The 11,060-nt window shown below is 43.8% G+C and overlaps 1 protein-coding gene across 1 annotated transcript; it reads left to right on the forward strand.

Moving 5' to 3' along the window:
• Positions 1-4,605: 4,605 nt before the first annotated feature.
• On the forward strand, positions 4,606-10,228 carry LOC125877344 (uncharacterized). Its single transcript, XM_049558669.1, has 6 exons — positions 4,606-4,750; positions 7,410-7,468; positions 8,005-9,165; positions 9,474-9,592; positions 9,777-10,064; positions 10,184-10,228. The coding sequence occupies exons 3-6, from the start codon at positions 8,007-8,009 to the stop codon at positions 10,226-10,228; spliced, it is 1,611 nt and encodes a 536-aa protein (XP_049414626.1). The 5' UTR covers positions 4,606-4,750; positions 7,410-7,468; positions 8,005-8,006.
• The last annotated feature ends 832 nt before the right edge of the window (positions 10,229-11,060 follow it).

Consider the following 11,060-nt stretch of genomic DNA (forward strand, 5'->3'; position numbering starts at 1 on the left):
TCTAGATCTGCCTTAATAATACAATAACTATCAATTTCTCATGAATAAACCAACATGTTGCAATATTTGTACAAGATGATAATTTTTTTTTGTCAATCCTCAGATGTTGTGATGGGAGAAACGTGCTCTTCGGTTTCAGATTGTCATCGGATATGCAAAATTGGATATCGAGTATGTTTTAAGGGCACATGTACTTGTTGTGCTGGTCGGGGTCCATTATGCCCCGATAATTCGGGAAGCATTGACTTTCATCGCAAAGTACTGACCTTGGAAGACTCTTTTTAATTATTTTGTTATTTAGGTTTGCTATGCCTTCACTTTTGTCATGCAAATGTAATCGAATTACGTGTGGTCATAAATGATATTATCTTAGTAATCTAAATACAATGTATGCATATCCAAATATAAAATTATTAGTACCCTTTATATAAACAAATGCAACTCTATTGCTAAAAAGAATAATGAATTAAACTCGATACAAATATGAAGAAAGTGGAACTCCAACATTTAAGTGTAACAACCCGAACAGTATTTCATGAAACTAAGTTGTTCAGCACTGTACCATCCTACCAGAGCAGAAATAAATCTGCCAAAGCGACACCGCCACAACGGGATGGGAGCCATCATGGTGGGATAGTCGAAAACAAAATTGAAAAACGTGAATTCTTATTTTTTTCCCTTTCATCCTCAAGTGCCAAAATAGACGAGAGTCACCCAATACATATAGCAAAATAATAATCCATATATGTTTCTAAAAATATGATATAAATATTGAAATTGTGTAAGTATGTTTGCTTGATGACTCCCAACTCACGCAAGTATACATGGTCATTCAAGTAATATAGAGTTGTTAGCATTTAGCTATCGAGTGTAGAAAATAGCAGAAGAAAAGTATAATCGGGAAGACCTTCTGTTAGCCCAAGATTGTTAACTAAGATTGGAAGATTCAACTATAGAAGAGAAAGCTAGAGAAGAGAATGAAGATTTGGGAAGACTTGTTGAATTATCTTTTTTTTTGGTTTTTTTTTTTCTGTTTGAGTTGGTTGTTTACAAATGCCTAATATCATCCCTATTTATAGTTATGTTAGGATGATTCTAGATTCAAAAGAATCTACGTTATTCTAATCTCTTCAACAAATATCTACCTCAAGTATATCTAATATTCTAGACTATCGAGATTTTTCTTAAGTATAAATATCAAAGATATTACTCTACAAAATTCTAGAAAGTTATGTTGGGAAAAATACTACAATATTGATATGGATTGGAATTATAAAGTAGTGAATAACTTAACACAAACACTGTGTTGTGGCAAACCACTGCGTTGAAAATGATTTCGGCCTGACTCCGGTGCAAATCGTTGTAGCCGGTCGCTCCCCAAGGTTCCATAGTTACTCTCAAACACATGCACTCGTGGCTGAAAATTTGGAGTTGCACAAAAACAATTGCCCAGGAATCCACAATAGGGAGAATGATTATTTAAGCCAATAAAGAAGGAGATAGTAAATGAAAGAAAGGACTTGGTTTTCTTCACTATGTTTAGCTCCCAAATGATATCCTTAAATAGGAAATTATTTACGTTTTCATCCATCAAAAGTATGTAAGAAACTAACGTATAATCAATGTAATGAAACATTACTCTTACTTTAATGACAAATTTGCCATGATACAAAGTAACTTCAAGTCTTCTGAATATTTTCTTATGAAGTTAAGAAACTGACACTTGAGATAAATGTGGAAGTAACTCTCCTATTTCACATATACTAATGACTTAGCAATGTTTACATAGATTAATTACGGAAAGTTAAAAGATGTAACTTATCCTTTGCATTAAAAGAAAAAGAATATTATCCACAATCCCCCACTAATGCATAGATAAAGAATAAGAATAATTTCTAGGATAAAGAAAGAAACATGTACTTAAGTGTCAATATCTTTCGATTTGAATTGACACTTAGTGAAATGAGGCAACAACATATATCAACAAAGTGAAGTACTCTTGAACTAAATGGACATAAGTTGAGACCCCCACATCACATACCATCTCCTTGATTTTATGCAAACTCCGCGATACAACAAAGTGCTTTTATGGTCATGCACACACACCTTGGGTCTTATGAGTGCTCTAGAAAGATGACCCAATTCTTTCATAAAAGGTGACCACACCTTTACACTCACGTAGGTGATTCCATCAAGTCTATCCCGATCCTACACCCTGGGTGGGACTGGCACTCGAGAACCATTGTTGGCCCCAAGCAAATCCTTGACCTGGCTTACTTACTCAGTGGAAGACTTTTCTCAACAAAGAAAAGTCCATTTAATAAACTAGAATGTTAATAAGGAACATTCAACTAGCCAATAAGGCAAACTCAAGTTTCAACATAATAGAATGAAAATGAAAATACTATAGAACTAACATCTGACTGTCTATCTATGAAGCCTCTATAACTGAGATGGATGTCGGGACAAGACCCACGACATCCTAATGAACTAAATACTAAAAGCAATAAAAAGGGATCCTCCGGATGCAAGGAGGCTCACCAACAACTCTGGAGCTCAACTAAATCAACAATGCACTGGATGCTGATCTTGGTTACCTGTATATGTATCATAAAAATATGCAGGCCAAATGGCATCAGTATATTGAATATACGAGCATGCGAGGGGAATACTAAAATAAGACATAAGCTTGAAAGGAACTGAAAGAACAAACCTGGTCTTAACTCAACTCAACTGAACTCATTTCAATATAAAGCAATAATGTAAATGCAATATAAAGAAAAGCTTATAAAACATGGATATCAACTCTGTGTATTTGGAAACAATAATACTCTGTGTGTATGCAAAGATACAATGTAACTCTGAAATGTATATAAAAATACAAAATACTGTTATGGGAGGTTCTTTAACCGACAACCATCACTTAAGAGCTATTGTGATGATATAATATTTTGCCTCACGCTGCTAGGGCCGTCCTATACCTTGCTGAGGGTATAGAACCTGACTACTAAGTAGATCCACTAGTCTATGCTAAAAAGCACTAAGGAATCATCTAAAAAGTATGACCCTTCTCTGCCCATGGTAGCTACATGGTTTATGGGGGCTGGGAGTTGTTTGAACTCTCCTCCATATCGGTGCTCAATACTACTCCCAAAATATAATACTAGCTCTTATGTTTAAAAACATACTTCTTTCTGTGGTTTGAGATAATTGCTCAAAACTTAGCTCAAAGGTTCTTCTTGGAAATCAAAGTTTCCTCTCTTGCTTAATGGTAAAACCATTTACTCTTTACTGAAAACTAACTCAAAGGCTCTTTTGGAAATCAAAGTTTCTTTTCTTGTTTAAATGTGAAAACATTTTACTCTTTAGGAATACATAGTCCCGATATACTCTTTTGAAGAAATGAACTTCAATCTTTACTCTTTACTCAACTCAAAAGTAAAGTCTTAAAACAAAGTTAAAACGTTTGTAAAAGACTTTTGGAAAGCTCTATGAACTCCTATTGACTTGGCTCTTAACTTTCCTTTAATTTGAATTTATGGATTCAAGGATTGTGATCTGTGATAGGAAAGATCGCATGATGTTTAGGAGAGTTTTTATATAGTTAAACATGAGAAAAGATCAAGAAATCATTGTCTGGAAGTAAGTCCGCGATGCGGAGATGCATTTAATTATTTGGTTGCAAAATAATTTTGAGGCAGAATGGTCCGTGACCACTCCGCGCGACGCGGAGAAAATTTTGTCAATCCTGAGGAATAGGTCCGCGACGCGGACCTGGTACCCAGATTTGCCTTACTTGTTCCTTCTACGTTTTCTAACCCCAATTCGCCTAAATTCGATTCTTTTTCTCAATTCCTCTTTAGATTCAGATACCAAGCATATGTACACAAGAATCTAATCAAACACAACTCTAAAATTGATCTTAGACTCTCAAGAACTCCTCAATCTCATCACAAATTCAAGAACGAAAGCAATTCAAGAATACAACTCAAGAACATTAGAGTCTCAATCTTTTAGGACGAAAATTGTAATGACCCTCCAAGTCATTTTTAAATTAAAGAATTATTTCCCTCATATAGAGTATTTCTGTAGCGACCCCAAGTCATTTATGACTTGCTGGCACTGACTATTCAGTCGTCTGGTCGTTCGTTTGGGTTTTAGGCCCGTTTCCCTGTTTTGGAGATTTTTATAACTTGAAAAGTTGACTTTGGTCAACCTTCTTGGAAGACGTGCTCAGATGAAAATTCTGACAGCTAGGTTAGCTTCGGAAGATCGATTTTGGTCTAGAACGACCCTTTGTTCACTTCCCGAGGCTTTAGATGGCAGTTGTGGAATCTGGCTCAAAACGATACTGGGTGTGGGACCCACTTTTCATCGAAGCGAGCTCCAAATGGAAATTCCGCCTTCACCGTTGAGTCCGAAATATCGTTTCCAATCAGATTCCATATAAGGTTTGTATTTTTCCGACTCCGAACGAGTCCGAAACATCGAAATTTAAGTTTGAAGGGTTGTAGAATTTTAACGCGGCGGTGACGTGGCAGAGCCACGTGACGACACGTGGCAGAGGAGTGATATCTGGAAATTTCCAGATTTTAAGAACGAAATTCGTCCAATTTTTTTGTTCAACTTCAACTTGAGATTAATCCTTCATTTTGAGTCCAAATTAAGTGATTCAAAAGGCAAACTTCAAGAGAATTTCGAGGGGAATCTAGCGGTGATCTCGGAAACGCGAGGGGAGGCTTCGTTTGAGGTAAGAAATCAATTTTAGCCACTGCCAGTGTGATTTCCGGATGGTTTTGTTATTGAATTTTGAAATGTGAGATCTTGATCATCGTAAGTCCGTTTTAAGTCATTCTTGGGGCTAACTTGTAGAGTTTTTCGCAAGGATCGTCGTGGTATAATCTGTTTGGGTTGAAAGGGTCTCGTTTTTCCGAAAATTGGTGATCAAGGGGCTGCCCTTTTTAATTATTGTGGCTGATTTGCGGTGTTGTAGGCATCTGTTTGTGCTAAAATTTTGGGATATTAGTTTAGTAAGGTAGTTGGGACGTTTCCACGGATTCGATTTTGAGATTCTAAGTGTGGGCCCCACAATCCCGTTTTAGACCCGATTTTGGGTCCGTCTCCGAAAAATATAATTTTAGTGTCAATATATTCGTAATGACGAGGTGATTAACCTTTTGTTAGTGGGGAAGCATTTGGAGACCGTTCGGAGAGGAAAAGATCCGGTACCGTGAGTTGGAGCACGCGTGATCGGCTTTCAGGTAGGCTATGGTTTTCTCTCGTGAGATTGAGCATGTTTAGGCAATTGTTTATTGATTTGCTTGAGTATGGAGGGGTTCGGGTGTCGAGCATGCTAAATTTCTATAATTCCTGCCTTAGACCTTATTTCGGGAAAGTGTTGGATTATGACAGCATGTCTCTTGATATTATTGAATAGCCATATCTGGTGGTGTATATGATAATATTGATTTGAAGTATGTTTGGCCTTAGTCTAGGCTTAGACTAGTGTTGCCATAGACTTGCGAGATTTCGGATGTCGTTGGGCAGTAGAACTTTTTCCGACGTCGTTTCGGACGGTTAGCTCCTTGTAGACTGATATAGCAGACTTGAGTCTGATAGTCGGTAACTCAGCTTATGACCTTGTATCCATAATGCCCTGCTTTTATATCGGCTACAAATACCCGGTTAAAGTCCGTGGTCTAGCTTACTCATTATTGGATACTTCCTCGGCGATTTGGGGTATATGAGGGTCGGACTAAAAGGATTATTTATGGTAATCGGTTTGGTGATATTTCCCGCGACGGATGGTTGGATATTGATTCTTAGCTACAGTACCCGGTTAGAGTCCGTGGTCCAGCTTACTTATTCCAGGTTTAGCTACAGTACCCGGTTCGAGTCCGTGGTCCAGCTTACCTGTGATCTGGTTTCAGCTACAGTACCCGGTTAGAGTCCGTGGTCCAGCTCATTTATGTCCAGGCTTAGCTACAGTACCCGGTTCGAGTCCGTGGTCCAGCTTACCTGTGATCTGGTTTCAGCTACAGTACCCGGTTAGAGTCCGTGGTCCAGCTCATTTATGTCCAGGCTTAGCTACAGTACCCGGTTCGAGTCCGTGGTCCAGCTTACCTGTGATCTGGTTTCAGCTACAGTACCCGGTTAGAGTCCGTGGTCCAGCTCATTTATGTCCAGGCTTAGCTACAGTACCCGGTTCGAGTCCGTGGTCCAGCTTACCTGTGATCTGGTTTCAGCTACAGTACCCGGTTAGAGTCCGTGGTCCAGCTCATTTATGTCCAGGCTTAGCTACAGTACCCGGTTCGAGTCCGTGGTCCAGCTTACCTGTGATCTGGTTTCAGCTACAGTACCCGGTTAGAGTCCGTGGTCCAGCTCATTTATGTCCAGGCTTAGCTACAGTACCCGGTTCGAGTCCGTGGTCCAGCTTACCTGTGATCTGGTTTCAGCTACAGTACCCGGTTAGAGTCCGTGGTCCAGCTCATTTATGTCCAGGCTTAGCTACAGTACCCGGTTCGAGTCCGTGGTCCAGCTTACCTGTGATCTGGTTTCAGCTACAGTACCCGGTTAGAGTCCGTGGTCCAGCTCATTTATGTCCAGGCTTAGCTACAGTACCCGGTTCGAGTCCGTGGTCCAGCTTACCTGTGATCTGGTTTTAGCTACAGCACCCGGTTAGAGTCCGTGGTCCAGCTCACTTATGTCCAGGCTTAGCTACAGTACCCGGTTCGAGTCCGTGGTCCAGCTTACCTGTGATCTGATTTCAGCTACAGCACCCGGTTCGAGTCCGTGGTCCAGCCCACCCGTGCCCGACCTTTGGCTACAGCACCCGGTTCGAGTCCGTGGTCCAGCCCATATAGGTTGACTCATTAGCTATAGTACCCGGTTCGAGTCCGTGGTCCAGCTTGCACGTGGTGTATTCCCAATTCCTCACTAAAGCTTCAGTTTAGTCTTGATTACTCTCATCTGTAGGTTGAGGTTTTGGAGGTTGGAGAGATTCCGGTTAAAGTCCGGGACGTAATGAGATCTTGGAATATGATTGGGAATGGTTCAGTTACAAGTCCGGAAATTGGTAATATTGTGATAGACCTTCTAGCTCCATTATTTTACTTCAACTGTCAGTCCATCTGCCGGGCTTATGGGGGTCCGTGCAGGTGGTTTCTTTTATTGTGCACGAGCGTACCCGTCGGGTTTATGGGAGCCCGGCGGAGTTAGTTAGATTGCTTGTCTTTGTTGCCTGTACGCTCGTGTACATACCCCCCATTTACTACTCTTTGCACTTGATGTGACCCTTTATTTGCATTTCAGTTTACTTTTGCTTATCTTGCTCAGTCGGCCGATGATGCCTACTGGGTACCTGTTGTTTTGGTACTCATGCTACGCTCTGCATCTATTTTGTGATGCAGGTCCGAGCACTAGTAGCCAGCGTTGATCGAGCTTGGAGTAGACTTATCTGGAGACGGGGGTGAGCACACGGCGTTCTGTACTATTTCGGTCTCCATCTGTATATATAGACTTGTCTTCTTCCCTTCGAGACAGTCCAGTCTCTGTTGTCCAGTTTTGGGACTTGTACTCATTTTGTAGTAGCTCTGTACTAGTGACTTCCAGGTTCTGGGAGGGATCTTTATTTGTATATAAGTTTTTGGTTTGCGTCCGCCTGTTTATATTGTTATTTGCCTACTCTTGTTTGATTTCTACCCTCAGACCCATTACTTGTTGTTCCGGGTTACGGGTTGGCTTACCTACTGGTGGGTTATAGTAGGTGCCATCATGACTTGATAAATCGGGTCGTGACAAATTGGTATCAGAGCCCCAGGTTCGTCGGTCTCACTTGTACAGAGCTAACGTCTAGTAGAGTCCTGCAGATCGGTACGGAGACGTCCGTTACTTATCTTCGGGAGGCTACAGGATGTCTTTAGGAACGTGCTGCTTTTGTATCACTGTCGTGCATTGTGTGTCTTATCGATTTCTGAAAATTTTACTTGTACCACTCTTTTATAGGGATGGCTCGCACGCGTGGTAGGGCCCCAGCTAGGGGTAGAGGCCGACCTCGAGGTCGTGCCAGAGCTACAGCACCAGCCCAGGACCGAGAGCAAACTCCAGAGCCGGTGATAGAGCCACCAGCAGCTCCAGCACCGCAGCAGCCGATGGGTCCGGGATCAGCCCAGCCACCGCCCGAGCCTGTGGCAGCTCCAGATATACAGGCGATGCTCGTACAGATACTAGCTGCCATTGGGGGTATGCAGCAGGCCCCAGCTCCAGTTGTTCCAGTACCGCAGGGCCAGCCTACACCAGCGGCACCGATTGTCCAGCCTGACGATTTGGAGAGCGTCATGCCACTACGGGAGCAGAAGATGCTCGGTGTGTTCCTTAGACTATCACCGCCGAGGTTTTCTGGGGCAGTGGGGGAGGATGCCCACGAGTTTCTAGTTACTTGCCGCGAGCGGCTACAGACTTTGGGTTTAGTGGAGTCGAGAGGGGCAGACTTCACCGCTTACCAGTTAGACGGTCCCGCCAGGCAGTGGTGGCGTACATACTTAGAGACCAGGCCAGCTGGGTCTCCACCGGTCACATGGACTGAGTTTTCAGAGGCCTTCTTGGCCCGATTTATTCCCAGGAGCATCAGAGATCAGCTCAGAGATCAGTTTGCTCGGTTAGAGCAGGGCTCCATGACAGTATCAGAGTATGAGGCCCGATTCCACGAGCTCTCCAGGCATGCCGCCATGATATTACCTACTGAGGAGGAGAGGGTTCGTTGTTTTGTTCGGGGTTTGAGACTACAGTTGCGGATTGAGACTCAGTCTTTAGTCTCAGCGGGCCGCTCATTTCTGGATGTAGTGGACCATGCCCGCACTATCGAGCAGCTCCGTCGCGAGGCCCAAGAGGGCAGCGGCAAGAGAGCTAGACAGAAGGATAGCCATGATAGGCATCGTTTCAGACCCCGAGAGTCTTATGATAGATCTCAGCAGAGGTTTCAGTCGGGTCAGTCTAGTAGCCCCTTCCAGGCTTCACTCCAGGCATCGGAGGGTGATCAGCACCGCCATATTGGTTTTAGTGCCGGTCGTAGTCGGGGCGAGATAGTTTATAGATGGGATCTTCTGGCCGGGGTAGCCGACCTCCAGCTCTCAGTCGACAGTCCCAGGGGTGTTATGAGTGTGGGGAGTTAGATCATTAGGCCCGCGAGTGTCCCCATCGCAGGTTAGCCTTACCCACTCCACAGGCAGTTAGGCATGCGCCAGCACCTCCAGCTAGAGGCAGAGGCCAGGGACAGGATCGTAGGGGTGGTCACCAGGGTATACATGGTGGTCCCCGAGGAGGTAGATTAGGGGGCAGGGCCGATGCACAGGGTAGGGGAGTCTAGGCCCACTTTTATGCAGCTCCAGCTAGAGCAGATGCTGAGACCTCGGATGATGTGATCACAGGTACAGTGTTATTATGCCATCAGCCCGCATCCGCCTTATTTGATCCAGGCTGTACTTATTCCTATATAGCTGTTTATTGTGCTCCTCGATTGAGTATGATCCCAGAGCTATTGGTTGAGCCATTGCGTGTTTCAACCCCGGTAGGTGATTCTTTAGTAGTGGATCAGGTATTTAGATCCTGTGTGGTGACTATTCAGAGGCGAGACTAGGGTTGATCTTATTTTGCTTGATATGGTGGATTTTGATTTGATTTTGGGTATGGATTGGTTATGTCCCCACCATGCGGTCTTGGATTGCTACGCTAAGACCGTTACTTTAGCCATGCCTGGTATTCCACCAGTCGTGTGGCAGGGTTCTTGTAGTCGCACGCCAGTTGGGATGATATCTTTTGTTCGGGGCCAGAGGTTGATGGCTAGCGGGTGTTTGCCTTATTTAGCTTATGTTAGAGATGTTAGTAGGGAGGGTCCTACCGTTGATTCAGTACCTATTGTTCGAGAGTTTACAGATGTGTTTCCTGCCGATCTGCCTGGTCTCCCTCCTGATCGTGACATTGACTTTTCTATTGAAGTAGAGCCGGGCACTAAGCCCATTTCTATACCACCGTACCGTATGGCCCCCGTAGAGCTCAAGGAGCTCAGTGTTCAGATTCAGGATCTCTTAGATAAGGGATTCATTCGGCCTAGTGTATCACCTTGGGGTACCCCAGTCCTCTTCGTGAAGAAGAAGGACGGTACTATGCGATTGTGTATTGACTACAGGCAGCTGAACATGGTGACAGTGAAGAACCGTTACCCAATGCCTAGGATTGATGATCTATTTGACCAACTTCAGGGTGCCGTGGTATTTTCTAAGTTGGATTTAAGATCCGGCTACCACCAGTTGAGGATTAGGGCAGCGGCCGTCCCTAAAACTGCATTTAGGACTCGTTACGGCCACTATGAGTTCCTAGTGATGTCTTTTGGGTTGACTAACGCCCCTGCCGCGTTCATGGACTTGATGACTAGGGTGTTTAGGCCGTACTTGGATTTATTTNCATTTGAGGATAGTGCTCCAGACTTTGAGAGATCAGCGGCTTTATGCCAAGTTCTCAAAGTGCGAGTTTTGGCTTGAGTCTGTAGCCTTCTTGGGGCACGTGGTGTCCAAGGAGGGTATTAGGGTTGATCCGGCGAAGATTGAGGCTATTCGTGATTGGCACAGGCCCACCTCTGTGACTGAGATTCGTAGCTTCGTCGGATTGGCAGGCTACTATAGGCGTTTTGTTGAGGGATTTTCTACTATAGCAGCGCCTTTGACTCGGTTGACTCGCCAGGATGTTCCGTTTGTGTGGTCGGAGGAGTGTGAGAGGAGCTTTCTGAGGCTTAAGGAGTTGCTTAAGACCGCTCCTATATTGACTCTTCCAGTTGAGGGCGAGGGGTTTACTGTTTATTGTGACGCATCCGGCATTGGTTTGGGTTGTGTACTGATGCAGCAGGGCCGCATTATTGCTTATGCGTTGAGGCAGCTTAAATCGCACGAGCGCAACTACCCCACTCATGACTTAGAGTTGGCGGCGGTGGTTTTTGCGCTTAAGATTTGGAGGCATTACCTGTATGGAGTTCGATGCGAGATCTATACTGATCACAGGAGACTTCAATA

Source organism: Solanum stenotomum, chromosome 9 (genome assembly GCF_019186545.1).
Source record: "Solanum stenotomum isolate F172 chromosome 9, ASM1918654v1, whole genome shotgun sequence".
NCBI classification, from domain to species: Eukaryota; Viridiplantae; Streptophyta; class Magnoliopsida; order Solanales; family Solanaceae; genus Solanum; species Solanum stenotomum.

Coding starts and splice junctions, on each gene's coding strand:
- LOC125877344 (XM_049558669.1), top strand. CDS start 8,007: ATGGCTCGCACGCGTGGTAGGGCCCCAGCTAGGGGTAGAGGCCGACCT. Junction 9,593..9,776: donor ATTCTTTAGTAGTGGATCAG/GTATTTAGATCC, acceptor GTCGTGTGGCAG/GGTTCTTGTAGTCGCACGCC. Junction 10,065..10,183: donor TAGAGCTCAAGGAGCTCAGT/GTTCAGATTCAG, acceptor TATTGACTACAG/GCAGCTGAACATGGTGACAG.